Genomic DNA, 16512 nt, shown 5'->3' on the forward strand with positions numbered 1-16512 from the left:
TCAGAGGTGCCGTGGGCTAGGGTGCCCATTATGGTACAGCTTCTGTTTGATGTGCACCATGTTCCCAGTCGCCTCCTCGTACTGCCTGTGGTGACGTTTTCTGAACTCCTTTAAGTTACAAAATTTTGGAATCCAAGACCAGGAATTGTCTGGAAGGCAGAAAGGAGAAGGGAGATGAGATATTACAGGGATGGTGAGACCCATGTTCTCCTGCCTTGCCTAGCCCTGGTCCTGGCCTGCCCCCAGCAATCAGGCACTCGTTATGGCCCTGGCAAGGCCACCCTTGAGGCTTCCCTTCAGCCCACACTTGTTCCCCAGCCAGATTTCATGCTGCCATTCAGTTTCATGAGAGCTTTGGGTCATTCCACCCAGAAATACACACAGCCCGACCCCACCAAGGGGAATTTGGAAGTCCCAGAGGACAGGCTGTATAGAGCTGGCGTGGGTGGTGTGTGGCTGCTCTGACCAGCCCTGCAGCCACTACGAAGCGCAATCTGATGTCTGAGTTTCTATAGAATATTATCTATTTTAAGAAATCTCTTCCATCAGGAAGGAGCTATAGGTTGTTCTAATAGACCAAAATTTAAGCTGATGAGGACACAATGTGACATTGAGTCACTGCTAAGTGGTGCTCATGTATTTCAGGGAGGGCTCTACGTGCCGTACTGTGCAGTATTTTGTATTACCCCTGCCCCTGTCTCCCACAGTCACTGTCTCTTCCTTCAGAAGGAGGTTTTTGGCTTAGGTACTCGTTCAGCAAAGCAATAGGTGTCCTTTCTGCTTAATGCCTTTGAAATGACCACGTTTGCATAGTTGATGTGAATGAACAGGAAATACCTAAAAGCCCAACGTTCATTATTTTGCCTCAAATTCCCCAGTGACTTTTTAGCCTGTCTTTAGTGGAACGTACTCAGCAGAGCACACAAGTGCACAGTCTTCTCTTTGGCCAGAAGCCTACAAGGCACGTGAAAACCTTTGCTGGAAAGAGCCATCGTGTCCCACGGCACAGTATGCCCTGGAAACATCACCCACAGATCAGGTGAGGAGGGCTTCCAGGGGCTCTGCTACCACACGTGGGGTGGGGAGGACACGGGTTGGGAACAGAGCCAGGAGCAGTGCAAGCACACGGCTGTGACCAGCCAGCCTGGTCTGGGAGCGGACTGGTCCCGTCTGACAGGGGCAACACCACTAAGATGGCACAAAGAGACAATGTCCCAGGCCCGGGGGGCTGCCAGCCTTCTGCACCGTGACAGGGGCATGCTGGGGGCTGCTAAGGGGAGACAAAGCTGGGTGCGCAGTAATGATGTGTTGGGTTTCTGGAAGGATGGTGTATTGCACCAACGGCCAACGCCTTCTTAAAGCCTTAGAAGATGCATACACAGGGTGCAAAAAAAAGTGAAAGAAAAAAAGATAGTTAAGCTTAAATACTAAATTAATTACTAGCATTGCCCTTAATTACTAACAATAAAAGTCTGTGCAGCATCCCTTCAGGAGAAGGTAGGTTAGATGGTGATACCGTATCTGTAGCCCATGGCTCCATACCGAAAGGCACCAGCTCTGGAGAACAACGTTGCCGTGCTCACCACAGTGTCTGACCCAGGGCCAGCTCCTGCCGGCCCCGTGAGCACCGGTGAGATCACAGCCATGGGTGGGCTGAGCAAAGCCAGGTGGCCCAGCCTCAGGGTTGGCTCGGTACCTCGGGTCTCACTGGGAACCCTGACAAGCAGCCTTCTGCTTGGGAAACGACAGCAACACAGGCTCCGGAGAGTCCTGAGCCAGGCTGCGGGGGATTTGGGAAGACTAACGAGAAATTAATATCAGTTTGATCTGAGTTTTTAGAAAGAGATAGCCCACTTCCCTCAGTAGAATGTCTTACAGGTTTACAGATCAACCTTTCTCTTATTCACTCTCCTTTTTTTCTCTGAGTTGTAATTTAACAGACACCATCAGTCAGAGCTAGAGAGGCTGAGATTTATAGGGACACTGTTATGAAAGTTCAAGTCATTTACTATTTTAATAGTTTTTCTGTCTTTTTTCCCCCTCTCCAACAATTAAAGACCGTGGAATGTCCATGCAGAGGCAGCAAAGAGGAGCAGAGACATCCTCTGAAGGAGCGTCCGTGGGTCGTTCTCAGATGTTAGTTCAGGATGCTCAGCTCACTGGTCCAAAGACTAACTAGTGTGGCTAACACTTTTCCCTGTGAGGTTCGTGTCACTACTGAAATAAAATGGACACATCTGGAACAGCAACAAGGATAGGGAACCCTCAGCTGGAGCGCCCTGACACAGCACAGAGATGTCTGTCACTGTCACACGTTTATCCAAACACCAAGAGGCTGTGCTCCATGAGCATGTGTCTGCCTGCAAACTACACGCACAGAAAAAAAATCCAGATTTCAGGGAAGTTTTGTCTGGCCTGGAAACACCCTGCCCACGTGCGCAGCCACACGGCCAACGCCTGCCTGTCACCACGGTGCTCACCACGGCACAACCCTTTGCCCCAACGCACACTTCACCGTCCCAGAGCAGAGCCCTCAAGGCTGGGCTCCTCGGCTGGGCAGCCCTGCGCCAAACCCACGCTGTGAGGCTCTTGACCTCCTCCACCAGCCTCAGAGGGCCAGGGGCTGAGGAAGCAGAAGGGACCCCCCCGAGGCTGCACTTACCATAGCGGCGGCTGGTTCTCCAGGCTCGCACTGCGTAATGGAGAACCCCGTCCATCCACACCAGAAACCAGCTTATACAAAAGCCCAGCAAAAGTCCCAGCATCAGATCAATCTCTTGCTTGGTTACATTGTCCGTCACAAAGTAATTCTCCGAGGAGTCCACCACTGACTGGTCCCCGTCGTACGGGATAACGTAATGGACATGGTGCCTGTTGCAGGGGACAGAAACAGGGAAAAGCATCAGTGGAGAAGAGCAGAGCACGTTTTTCCACGCAGCGCCTGCTCCTGTGGCCAGGGGCTGGTTTAACACCATCCCTTGGAGGTTCTACCAACATCCCTGGGAGCAGAAGCACTGTCTCGGCTTGTTGTGCTTGTGTCAGCAGAGGAACTGGCAGAGCGCGAGGCAGAAGAGGACAGAAACCTGAACCCACGCCTGGAACTCGTGTCGCGTTCCCGACACAGGCTCTCTGTGCCCAGGTTGTCATCTGTAAAACAGACAGTAATATTGACAGGATGAGGTTGGAGTGGTCACCCCGTGGATGCAAAGGGCACTGCTACGTTCCTGGTCACAGGCAGAGGCCAATAACACATTACTCCTGCGAGTACAGCGTGGGAGGGCAGCGGTGGAGCCCTGCACGTGCCATCGTAACGTGCGAGCTGGGGAAGCCCTCTGCTCCCCGTGCTGCCCGCGCTGGCAGCGGCACGGCGCGTCTCCGGAGCGGTGCTGGGTGTGTTGGTTAACGTCCCACCTCTCAGAGTGACGTGGGAACCGTATCGGTCACATATCAGAGCAGAGCACATTTCCAGCCATGGAGGAAGTACCTGAAAGCGCGCCTTGAATTCATCCTCAGAGAGCACAGCCTGCCACGAGGGAAACATGGACCCTGGGGCTTTCAGAGACCTACGTCTCTCCTGGGGGGGGGTCACAGAATCACAGAATCAATCAGGTTGGAAGAGCCCTCTGGGATCATCGAGTCCAACCATTGCCCTGACACCACCATGGCAACTAGACCAGGGCACTAAGTGCCATGTCCAGTCTTTTCTTAAACACCTCCAGAGATGGTGACTCCACCACCTCCCTGGGCAGCCCGTGCCAATGTCCAATGACCCTTGCTGAGAAGAAATGCTTCCTAATGTCCAACCTGAACCTCCCCTGGTGAAGCTTGAGGCAGTGTCCTCTTGTCCTATCGCTGGTTGCTGGCCTGGTGAGGCTGGCCCCATACCTCACGCCACGGGTGTGCGTGGGTTCATCTGTGCAACGAGCATGGGATGATGCTGAACTGCTTGAGAGACCCTGGTAACTTGGGAAAAGAAGGAGAATGGCAGGGATGGAGTGAGGGGGTTGTAGAGTAGAAAAAAGAAGGCACATCTGTGGGAGCTGAATGGGAGGGGAGCAGCTGTGACAGGTGAGCTGGGCATGGGGGATAGGAGGATCCCAGATGATGAGGATGCAGGATGTGAAGCAAAACTGGGAGCAAGCTGCTCTGGAGCCTCAGCATCTGCTTTACGTGGCTCTTAACCTTCCCTGAGAGCAGCCAGGAGGCACGAGGCTGCCCAGGCTGTGTGCTTTGCCACCCCGCCTCCTCACACTGCCCCATTTAGAGGCAGGCACTGCTTGGGCAGGTGCTGCCGCTGCTGCCAGGGAGCCCCGGAGCGGTCAGCCAGCGTGGCGAGGTGCCTCAGCAGCCCCACGTGCCTGACAGCACCTCCGAGGTTGCACGCACCAGCCCACAGCAGTCCTGGCACTGCAGCACAGTTCCATCACCAGTGCTCCCAGTTCAAGGCCAGGGCACGGCTGCATGGCCTCTCCCCAGACTGCCCACCGCCACCCCCAGCATCACCTACGCTCACGTCCCTCCTGCATCCATGGACCCAGCCCTGCTCCCACATGCAGGAGAGGAGGCAATCGCTGGAGGCCTCTGAATATGCATGAGGTGCAGGTTGCTCAATAATCACGCCTGAGAAACGTCCAAATATTTACACAAACAAACCTCCACTCAAAGGAACCTGCTGAAAACAGCCCTAATCTCAGCAATGACTTAAAGGAGGCCACCTGCACCAGAGGCACCAGCTCCCAGCAGACCAAGGCACGTAGGGCTGTGGTATGACCTGGTGCCATGGCATGTGGGAGGTGGAAAAGGCTGTGGGGATGGAAGCCCACCTAGCCATGCTCTTGCTGTCTAGCACTGCTCCCCGTTTGCATTCCCCAGTACTAGGGACCGGACTGGGGCAGCAGCAGAAAGGAGATGCCTCCAGGCCAGCTCTGATGGCACCACTGGGCTGGATGGCACCTTGAGGGCAGCAGTAAGGGCCTGACAGTCCTTTTGCAGCTCCCTTTCTGTGTGCAGGTTATTAATAGTGTGCAAAGGGCCAGGGTCCCCCCTGCGTATCAAGGGAACTGGAAACTAGAACGTGGCCTGGATGGCTCTGGGGGCTGGAGCGGTGAGGGAACGTCACCTCCAAGCTGAGCATGATGTGGGTGCAGCGAGGCAGGGCAGTGCCAGGAGGGCAGGCGGTGCTGGGAACCGGGGTCTGGCCGGGCAGCTCCTCAGAGCAAACGCTTCTGGCCAACCCTTGTGTTGGGAAACACGGCCAGGCAGGGGCTGACGGAGCCCTCCAGCCAGCACCCGTGTCACCAGCCAAAGGCCTTTGGGAGGAGACAAACATCTCCTCCAGCCTCGTGTCACCAGCAGTCAGACGACCGACGCGGGTGTGAGGACTCTGGGGTTTGCAGCATCCTCAGCTGTGAGAGCTGTGACAAAGGACACGAGGTCCTCAAGAGGCAAACCCACGTCCTGCCCGTGTTTCTTTACAAGAAAAAGACGTCCCAAATAACCTGAGGGCCAGTTCCGGGGCAGTTCAAGCTGGTGACAGTTGCCACAACGGATCCAGGGCAAATCGCTCCTCCGGGGTCAATCGTGCGCTGCCTCCCTTCATGCACCTCAGACACCCCCAACAGCCGTGACCACCCTTGTGGAGCTGCCACAGGCAGCAGATGTGATCGTAGGAGCAGGAATGTCACACACTTCAGGCCAGAAATGCCCTCCGAAGCAGGAGGGCTGGTGCTCGCCAGCAGCAAGCGAGAGCCGGGCTTTGCTGAGCCGGCCCCAGCTCAGACAGCACCTGGCTCCAGAAGCTGCTGGACGAAGGGAGCACAGTGTCTGCGTCTGGGCACGTGTGCTCGGGCTGTAGCGTCCCTTTCCCAGCCTTGGTGACAGGGCTCAGAGCCCCTCTCCTCCCTCCCAGGGCCAGCGGCGCAGCGGCACGGCTGGGACGCTTCGCTACGGAGCTGCCCAACGCGCTATTGTCCCTTCCCGTGACCTTGGCGTGCGCCGGCTGCTGCAGCCAGAGCACAGCGAGAGCCTCTGCGCGGGCACCGCGGGGCTGTCGTTGGATGCAAAGTGCCTGTCGCTGCCCCTACACCTCCCACATCCCTCCCTGTGCTGGGGCTGGGGCTCAGCCCTGCTCCCTCCGGGGCAGGTGGCAGCTTGGTTGGCAGCAGACACGTCACATCTCCAGGCTCACAACACGGCTGGCCCAACACGTCCCCCAGCTCCAGCTGCAGCAGGATTTGGGGGATGGGGCCAATCCTGCCTCGCTGGCCGGCCCCCACGGCCTGCCCGAGGGAGGCACAGAGCCTCCCTGCTCTGCACCCCTGCCCGACCTCGCAGCTTCTCCCCAAACAGCCCCGCGCCTCTCCGAGCCTTGGCCAGCAGAGCCGGGCTGCAGACCAACAGGGGTGGCACCACGGCAGAGGGGGACACATCCCCCCTGGGACCCTTCGCACTGTAGCAGCTGCCAGAAGCCCAAGAAAGGCCCAGTGGTCTCCAGCACTGGGCAAGGAGCACTCCCAGCGCATCCACAGAGGATCTGGGGACAGGGAGGTTTAATGATGTCTCCTGAATGGCTGGGAAAGGAGGGAACAAAGCAGGGACACACCATCCCACCCTGTGCCCAGCCGCTCTCCTGGGCAGCAGCCCGTCACGTGGCAGGGTCTCCATGCACACCCGTCGCTCAGGAGAGGTCCAGAATAGCCCTGGAGGTCTCCACAGCCCTGAGGCTTTCCCTCCTGGGGCATCCCTCGGGGAGGAAGAGCTGCCGTGAGGATCGGCCGGGCCCCCCCTCTCTGCTGCAGGGCACTGGCAGTCAGGCTGACACTCCTCTCAGTCCATTCTAACCCTGCTCACGGGGAGAGACTTTGGGAGGGAAAGACTCAGCCAAGGTCACTCAGAAGGTCGGTGGCAAGGAGGGTACGTGCTAGAGCTCCTGAGGTCCCTGTCCCCCCCCAGACAGGGAACTTCCAAGCCCCTCAGGCTGTTTTGATGGGTGCCTGCTCCACGCAGGTGTCATCTGTTCTCTCCAGCTCACCCTGTCTCCACGGACGCCCTTTGGTGTTTTTCCTTTGCATGACATCACCCCGCTCCTGAGCTGCTGCCAGCTCCTGCTTCCAGACAGGACCCTTTGCTGGCTGGGACGGAGATGTTCGGGCTGGGGCAGTGCTGTGCTTCTGCAGTCCTCCATACCCTGCTCCCTCCTGGGAACAGCTACACCCCGAGGAGGTGGGAGCAGAGAGACGGGGCTGCCTGCGTGCAAGCAGGCCCCAACACAGTGCTTTGGACAGCTGGCGTATCTCCACACGCTGAGGACACAGGGTGCCAAGCTGCCCCAGGGACCTGCTCTGGCAGGCACGTTCCTGCACGGCATCAACAGGAGCCAGCAGGAGCGTAGATGTGGCTGTCAGCCCTCCTGCCTCCAGCAAGGAGGCAGATGTTGAGAGAGGAACCGTCCCTGTTGCACCAGCCACTGCTCCCACTCACAGCCCCGAGGACGATCCTGCTCAGCTCCCAGAGCAGAAACGCTCCTCCGGCAAAGGCACCGTCCAGCCCAGGCTCACTCAAACCAAAAAGAGTGGCTTGGTGGACGTTGCCACTGACCAGACAGCAAGCAGGCACCAGCCTTGGTCGTCTGTGTCTCTGCACGGAGCAGGAGGGAAGGGCAGCCTGCCTCCAGCCAGCACCACCTCCCAGTACCTCCCAGCCAGCCACGGGCCAGTCCCTGCAGCCACCCAACACTTTGCACAGCACAACCTTCCCGAGCACCCTCTGGGTTCTCCTGTCTCCAGCAAAAGGCCCCAACGCCCTTCCGACATCGCAGAGCTGAGAAGCACCCGCCAAGGCCCAGCACAGCGAGGTCACGCTGCTACTTTGGTCCTGGCATAAAGCGCCAAGAAACAGCGTCAGCCTCATGTAGCCCCCGGGCCCCTGATGCCGCAGGGATGGGCACAGTGACGGTGGAGATCAGCCCCGGCACTGCTGGGAAGGAGTGTGCAGGGTGCCATAAGCTAGCACTCCCCTTCACTTGTCCTGGGACGTTCTTGCTAGGCCCAGTCCCTCATGGAGAGGAGGACAGGCAGAGCACAGGGAAGGACACATCCCTGCCCATGAGCAGAGACCCCAGCCACAGTCATAGAAACACAGAATCGTTTTGGTTGGAAAGGACCTTTAAGATCATCAAGTCCAACCCAACACTGCCAAGCCCACCGCTAACCCATGGCCCTCAGCACCACATCTACACGGCTTTTAAATCCCTCCAGGGATGGTGACTCCACCACTGCCCTGGGCAGCCTGTTCCAGTGCTTGACATCCCTTCAGTGAAGAAACTTTTCCTGATTCCCAATCTATCCAGGCTCCACGCAACCTGAAGAGCCCTTTGAGGAGACAGCTGGGACAGTCTGTGCCGCTGGCCATGCACCCAGGCGACTCCAATGAGCCTAGAGCCACCAAAAGGTGGGCAGAGCCTGGGGCACCGCTGGGTATGGCTCATGCTGCTGCCTGCCAGGCTCCCACCGGCGACCTGCACTGGAGGGAGACCCACCGTGTCCCAGCCAACCCTCCCTGGGGAGCGGGAGGTGGAGAGGTTGCTGAAAACGCAGCCAGGCCCCCATCGTGCTTCTGGGCTTCTTCCCTGGTGGGACATGGAGGGCAGGGAGGGGCACAGCCGAGAGTCCCACATCCCCTGGCACACTTGGCTTCAGCTGGCACCCGAGATACAAACACACACACACACGGGGTTGGCCCTCACTGTCCACAGCCACCACCAGCAAGGCAACGGCTCCCAGCCCCTCACATGGACATAAGCTCAGTGCAGGTTCTGGTTCCTTCTGGAGAGCACATCCTGCTCCACACAGGATGCCCAGAGCCAGGTCCCCACAGCCCAGCCTGGGGTGCTCAGATGTGGTAGGTCATTCCTGGGGAAGGGGTCTGCTCTCTACCCTGAAGAAGGATACAACCAGGACAGGAGAGTGGAAGGAAAACCTTTCTGAATGAATTAGTTGGTGTGACTGACGTGACAACCTAGGCTAGGGCAGGAGGGGAAAAGAGTAATCAAATCATGGCAGCTCAGCCTATTGCACACCGATCTTTATTTATTCCACTTCCTCCTTCCCTTCCATTTCTGCAACATTCACTCATTTTCCCCATTCCTCCCTGCAACACACTGAGCTGCAGCCGGTTCCCTCCTCCAAGGACTCCTTTGGTTACTGGCAAATTAAGGGTCCTTTCTCAGGCCCTGGTACCACTGGTCACCACACGCTCCAGGATGCATCCCTGCCTCGTGCAGGGCAGAGCTTGGACAGCTGACAAACAGGCCAAGGCACGTTCAGCATCACCTGCCTTTTAAATCACAGAGCTCAAAACACGGAGCATCCGGGCAGCAGGTCAGAGCTCACAGAGAGCAGGTGAGCATCGCAGACCCAACCTTAGCGTGAGGCCACCCCAAGTCCCATAGCGCAGGGGTGCTTTGTGCAAGTGTCTCCTACACCAGAGCATGAACCCATTGGAACCAACGCTCACACACAAGAGCCCATGCCCAGGAGCTATTTCTGTTGGCAAGAGCCATTGCTTCCACACGAGGCAACTGGTGAGCTCCCGCTTTTTGCCTCCTCGCAGCTCTGGGCTTGACACTTTGGAAGCTGTTTTGTGCACTAAGAAACGACCTATGTCTGGGGAGAGTGCCGTGCCTAAGTTACCTGCCTCGACAGCATCTGCGCAGACATACAGTTAGAGGAGAGAGGAGAGCCCCTGCCACCCTCTCAGCCCTGGGCAGAAGGGACACTGCCACCACCACCAGTGAGACCTGACACTCCTCAGTCGCTCCAGATGATGTTAAAGTCTATTACCAGCAGACAATTTCACATCTGTGACAAGTAAAAAGAAAAACAGGTTGAAGAGGCAGAGGAAAATTCTTAAACTAGTGAAAAATACCAAGAAGACTCCAAAAAATCACCTAAGAAAAAGCCAAGCCCTGCCAAAAAAAGTCAAAGACACTGTGGATGTTTCTTGGCCATAGTCTTCCCAATCGGCCTTAAGAGGTGCCAGAGGTGCCCAAGGACCAGGTATTTGGGCTCTGCTCACTACATCGCTCAGGGCCTGGCTGCGTTTGGCCCCACATTTGGTGCTGCTTGTAGCAACTTTGCTGTTCTGCCACAGGAGAGTGAGGAGGAGCCATGGGGAGAAAGGTAGTGATCGCCTTTGGTGAGCAAGCAGAGTGGAAGGGCAAAGCGGTTTCCCTTCGTTAAGCTGCGCACATCCCAGTTTCAGCTTGGCTTCCACACCGGGGACACCAGCGGGATGTGACACCTGGAGAGAGGACGCAGCTGGCTCCAGAGGCAGCTCAAGGAGGAGTGAAGCTCAGTCTACACATTGGATGTGGCAAGGGAGGGCTCCCCCAGCTTGTCCTTTAGCTGGCACAGCCTCATGCTGCTTTACCCCCGCCCCAGACAAGACACTCTCCAGTAGGCAGTGGGTAACCAAGCACGGGAGGGGACCGGGGCCTCCAGGAGGGCAGGACAAGGACCTCTGACAACAGTCCCATAGAGAAGATGAAAACCCACCTCTCCAAAACTCAGGCTTTAGCACAGGGAGCATCCAGGGCGCAGGTACAAGCTGAGCACGTCAGCGATTACACACGACACAAGAAACGCTGCGTTGTTCTGGAGAATCAAGCGTTGCTAAACAGCCATGGAGAGAGGTAGGCACCTATCCAGTCATAAACTTGTGCACAGCAGAGGCATTACTCCTGGCACTGAACCCACCCTGAGGCTCTCAGCGTACTAAACACTCCACAAAAGCACAGACCAGCTACTTCAATGTGCTCTGTCCACCATCGTCGCAACTCTCGGGAGAACCGCCATAGAGAATTCAAAGCTGATCAAAGATCACAAAGCCTCAAAGTGACACTGTCCTAGCCAGCAACGCTCTGTCCTGGACACAGCGCCTCTGGGTTCTCCAAACCCCGTTCCATTTAAGCCACAAAACCACCAGCAGCAACACCCAGACCACCAACACACTGAGAAACAACAGAGCCCCGTGACAGCAAAGGCAAAATGACAAGCCTTTACATGAAAGTTACTCACTTTCCCAGGGCTCACAGATGCACACACACAAGCATGCACACAAAGGAAAATGGAATTCCAGGCCCACAGAAAACTCTTCTTCTGGAAAAACAAAAAAAAACAACCCCATGTTCATGCAGGAGCTGCTGAGGAAGGTGAGACACAGCTGGAATGCAAAAATGGTAGTCGGGCCAGCAGCACCCTGCCGCCGGCCACCACCTTGCTGTGCCTTTCCAATGAGACGAGGTGGGAAGGGGCTGGGGGGACAGGTGAGGGACATCTGATGCAGGTAACTTACCTCCCACAGTTGCAGTGACAGACTCTGTCTTCCCCTCTCAGATGCGGTAAGATGTAATTGTGAAATCTGTCCAACAACGCGTTCATGTCCATCAAGCAAGCTATTGCCTGTAAGAGCCCATAACCAAGGCATCTGGTCAACTCTGGATGATGGAATAAAACATTGACTCTAGTTTGATTGCCAAAGATTGAAGCAGTCACAAAGAAAATAATCTTTGGTGTTTAATGGGGCGCACACACATGCACACACGCGCACACGCCGAGGTGCTCAGGCGAAGGGACGGTGCAGGGAGGGGGGGGATGGAGGGGAGGGAAATAAGCAAAAAATCTCTTACCATAACGATAGAGGCGCCCAGGATCATGAAAATCATGGTGTTTGCATTCATGGACATCAATGGGGAATTGCCAGCGGTCGGGTCCGTCCGCCGCCAGCCCGCGGAGAGCGAGCGGCGGCCGCGCTATTCCGCAGCGCCGAGCCCGGGGCGCATCGCGCTGGGCGCCCGCAGGCTGCGGTGCGGCGGGGGGCGGCGGGGCGCCCCCCGGCACACACACGCCCTCCCCCGGGCCGGGGGTGCCGCGGGCTCCCTCGCCCTGCCCAGGTTATTTTTTTATTTTTCTAGGACAAACGTGACAGGTAAAAAAAAAAAATAAAAAAAAAATAATAAAAAATAAAATGCCTCCGGTTCCGCCGGCCTCGGTGCGCCACGGCTCGGGGAGCGGGCACGCACCCCCCCAGCACAGCCCTTCATGCAGCAACGGGAAAGCGAGCCAGCCAAAACCGGGGGGGGGAGGCTGGGGGAGGAGGAGGAGGAGGCAGGCTGCAAAAATCACCCAGTCCGGGGGAGCCTCATCGCATCCTCTTCCCCGACCCTCCCCAAAATCAGCCCCCTCCCGATCGGTGCAAAGAAAAAATACCTCAAATCTCAAGCCACCACCAGAGCCCACCCCCCGAAAAAAACCCCTCCCGGCTCGGGGCTGCGCGTCCCCGCTGCTCGGCTCCGCGCTGGGAGCCCCCGGCCCAGCCCCTCCCGGGCGCGGGTGGCTCCGCGCCGCCGGCTCGGCCCGGGGGAGGGATGCGGGATGCAGCGGGGAGATGCGCCCAGGCGGAGCCGGCCGCCCCCTCCCCACCCCGCGCATTTACCTCCGTGGGCAGGCGCTGCTCCGAGCGCGGCTCATGGCGAGCGGCGGCGGCAGCTCTGCGGCCCGGCCCCCCGGGGCTGCCCCCCGCCCGGCAGCCGCACGCCGATCCCGAGCGGAGCCCCGGCACCGGCGCTTGGCCGCATTTCGAGTCCCACACGCCATCCTCACCCCGCCCTTCCTCCCGCCCGGGGTCGGCCCCGTCCTCCTCGTCCTCCCGCATCCCGGAGGGGCCGGCTCGGCACAGCCGGGACCCCCCCACCCCGCCCCGAGCCCTGGGGTGCGGGTCCCCCGCTGCTTCCCACCGGAGAGCGATGGCCCCGCCGGTGGGTCTGCCAGCCCCTGCCCCAGGTGGGCCTGGGTCCTCCTGGGCCCCCATGGCAGGGAAGGTGCCTGAAGGGGCACCCAAAGGTGGCAGTGGGTGCCCGGCCCGTCTGTGAGCACGCTAGCAGCAGAGCTGGGGGCAATTCCCACCTCTGCCAAGTCTCTCCCTTGGCCTCGGCCCCCTAAGGAGAGCTGGGGTGATGCAGGCACAGGAGACCCACTCGCTTTTGTTACAGAAATAAAATTATCCTGTACACCTTTGTCCCATCCATCAAACCTGAGCTCTAAGGTCCACGCAGAAGGTCGTGCTCCATCTTCTCCCCCAGTTTTATTTCACCAGGCTCTTTGGTCCGTCCAGCTCGGGCCATGTTTAGGAGCTTCTGGGAAAAACAAAGCAAGTGACCAGCCAACAACTTTCGCTTACTTGTTTTTTTTTGTTGTTCTTATTAACATAAACTGTGCAACCGGGATGAACAGAGAGATTACAGCCACCACGTGGGAAATGCGTGGTAGCACAGAGCTCGATGGCTTATATGGTGTCGTGCAGTGCTTTCACCTCCAAGTCCTCAGCCTTCCTCAAGGTTAGTCTCACCTTGCTGGAACCCAGGTATCATTTATGTTTTTAGGCTTCTCAGGACCATCAAAGTAGAGTTTGCTTGTTCTGGGTTTTGCATTCTCATATATTTGTTTTCCTTCTCTTCCTCAGGCCACAATCAGCCTCCTTATGTAATGGCTTGTGTTATATAAACTCCATTCTTCAAGGAGCAGTCATTAACCTACTACTGGGTATTGAAAATACCAAAATACTGTCACACAATTAAAATCACTAAATGGTGTCCTCAAAGTAGAGCACAGATTGCATTGCAGATTTTTTTTTAAATTAAACCACACACATGAAACATTTGATGAGCCAGGCACTTCATGCAAAAGAGCAGCAAGGCTCGGAAGGCTCCTCTCGCCACAAATCCTGCCCAAGCCATCGGGGTTCCCTCCCCAACAGCCCTCTGCCCTGCTTTCATTGCTTATTGAGCTAGGAGGTGGTTGCTACCATCTAGACGCAGACCTCAGTAAAAGTAATGCAGAGATAATGCAGCTAGTTACTCTGCTAGTGGTGGAAAACTTGCATTTTTGAAGTGACAGCCAAATAAAATCACAGGAGAGAACAGACAATTTGAAGACATGTCTCAAGGGATTTTGTGTCACTGAAGGTTTGCCTGGCCATCGGCCAATGCTTCTGCTCCCCCAGCCACCCCCACGAACTAGGCTGGGTCAGCTCTCAGCTGGGCTAGAGGCACTGAGGAAGGGTCTTGTCCCTGGCTCAGGTCTAAGCCAGGTTTCTCAGCACAGCTCTGAAGGAGCAGTCTTCTCTTGCTGTGCCTTTGGAGCAGAAGTCCTGGCTCTGGGGACTCCAACCATCACTGTTGTGACCGTTGTGTTCTGTGTACGCTGCAGTCCTGGTGGCACCAGTGCCCTCCACCCCTCGCCTTCAGCTGCAGGGCAGCAGAGCTCACAAACCTGAAATACTTTGAACTGAACTGTGGATCATTCATAATACTTGCCTGTCCCTCCAGATCAGTCATCCGTCCATCCATCCATCCATCCATCCATCCAGTCAAACATCCTCCCGCACACTGGTAAATAAACAAATGACAAGTGACCAGCTCCCAGTGTTGCTTTTGCTTATGAACAGAACATTTAGGATGGAAAGAACAATTCTGTGACATCCTGTGTCCTGTATCACGTTTTCAGACCAAGGCTTCTCATTTCACTTGAAGAGATGCGGGTGAACTCAAGTTCTAATTAATCCATACTTAGCACTACAGCAACCAGAATCCTCCGCCAATTATGCACATGAAAAGTATCATCTTTATGGATTAACAAGGACACTTCTGCACATCCCCACATACACACAAAACACAGGTTAAACCAGCCTGTTTGGGTTTTTACTGCCTTTCTGTAAAATAACAAAGAGCTCTGTGCAGGAGGAATTAAATTGAAAGGAGAAAACATTTTCAAACACTCTCCAAGTTTCACCTTGCCAGAACAGACTTCAGTACTGAGTACAGGGAAGGAAAACTCTGCTCAAAATACTCAGTACTGTGCTTGCCTGAAACGTCTTTTTAAAGAGATGAACTAAAGCAGTTCAGTCCTTACAGAATCATCCTCCCTTGGCTGTAAATATCCCCATGGTAACAAGCGATGGTATCAGACAGACAAATGAGCAGGAGCGGAGGAGGCTGAATGAAACCCTTCAGTCTCCAGAAACAAAATGGGACAGGACAAGCCAGTCAGAAAACATACACCCTGCAAACCTTACCACAACTGCTGCACAACTCCCCATCCCCTCATTGCTCTGATCTATTCAGTCATTCTCCACCCAATCTTTGCTTTAAGTATTTTAAACAGACAAGGAAAACAGCACAGGTAATTCAGGGATATTAAACATTCCTGGGACCCAAGTATGATGCAATGACCCATTTGGACACCGTCCAGGACACGGGCTGAGCTGGCAAAGGTCTAAGTTTTCCCACAAGGCAGCTGAAACCACAGCCAACCCCCAGATCCCAGGAGTAGAGAGTGGTATAACATTTCTTTGTGGGCCTGACTCAACAGAGTTCAAGGTTTGCAACCGCAAAGTAGTATTTTAGATACAGACTTGCAGTTTTCAGGTGTGGAGCAGATGCCTTTTTAATATCCGTGTGTTCACTAGAAGAGGTCAAGCAGCATTGCCATATGACTTACGACAGACACAGCCGAAGATGTCTGCGTGGATGGGTAACATTGCTCTAAATGGAGATAAAGTTCTTAGCACTAACCTCCTGCATGAGCAAAATGGTTAAAGTTAAGGAAAATTAGGTGATTCCCATGAGCTGTCAGAGGTCACTGATAAAACAAGAGAGGGGGAAGCCAGGAACTCAAACCCCACTTAATGCTACTTCACTTTTAACATGATGTTTAAAGATCACGTATCCAAGCATTAAAAAGCACACAGACCCCATTTGCTCCACATTGTTTACAGGTTCCTTTACCAAAACAACTCAGATCTCTTGCCTGTAAGCAGCAGCACTTCACCATTCACACCTTGAATGTCTGATAATTTGGTTTGTTTTCACTTTTAACTTTTACCAGTTTGAACAAAGAGAAGTCTGAGCTCCTGCTCTGTTTGTATACACATCCTCCGTTTCTGGATTTTGAGCTGTGACAAGCGTGTTTATCATTGCTGTATGGGAGGAGAATGTCTCTATCCAAAAGATGTTTCAGTTTAAAAAAAAAAGCTTTAAATTATTTCCAAACAATGGAGTTTGCCATTTCTCCCCACCCTCCTTATAGATGACACAGATACAATTGGCCCTGACTGCTACAGTTACAACCTCACCGTCTTATTAATCTCACACACAATAAATTCAAAAGCAATTGAGACCCCAAAAGATTTCCCGGCAGTGCCCTAACTCATGCAGAGAAAGCAGTTCATTTTAGCTCAACACAGGATCAAAAATCATCATGAGCTGCCCAAACACACAGCCCCTCTGGACAAGGGCACAGTTGGGTCTTTTGATTCCTGTCAAGATCTTCTTGCTGTCACTACCCTCTCCAAGACACTTTGGATGAATGAGCATTCTCGTGCTACTTCAGACGCTGTTTTATCCCACAGAGCACAGTCACACTTACTTATCTTCTATTTTGAACACAGACAAACCTA

The 16512-nt window shown here is 55.2% G+C and overlaps 1 protein-coding gene across 1 annotated transcript; it reads right to left on the bottom strand.

Annotated features, from left to right (window-relative positions):
- Positions 1–11743, bottom strand: TMEM240 (transmembrane protein 240). The gene is made up of 4 exons (XM_068415220.1): positions 11687–11743; positions 11353–11459; positions 2663–2871; positions 1–149 (listed from the first exon to the last, which is right to left on the bottom strand). Exons 1-4 carry the CDS (start codon positions 11741–11743, stop codon positions 1–3), a joined length of 522 nt encoding a protein of 173 aa, XP_068271321.1.
- Positions 11744–16512: the final 4769 nt, after the last annotated feature.

The sequence above is a fragment of the Nyctibius grandis genome, chromosome 17 (genome assembly GCF_013368605.1).
Source record: "Nyctibius grandis isolate bNycGra1 chromosome 17, bNycGra1.pri, whole genome shotgun sequence".
Classification (NCBI taxonomy): Eukaryota; Metazoa; Chordata; class Aves; order Nyctibiiformes; family Nyctibiidae; genus Nyctibius; species Nyctibius grandis.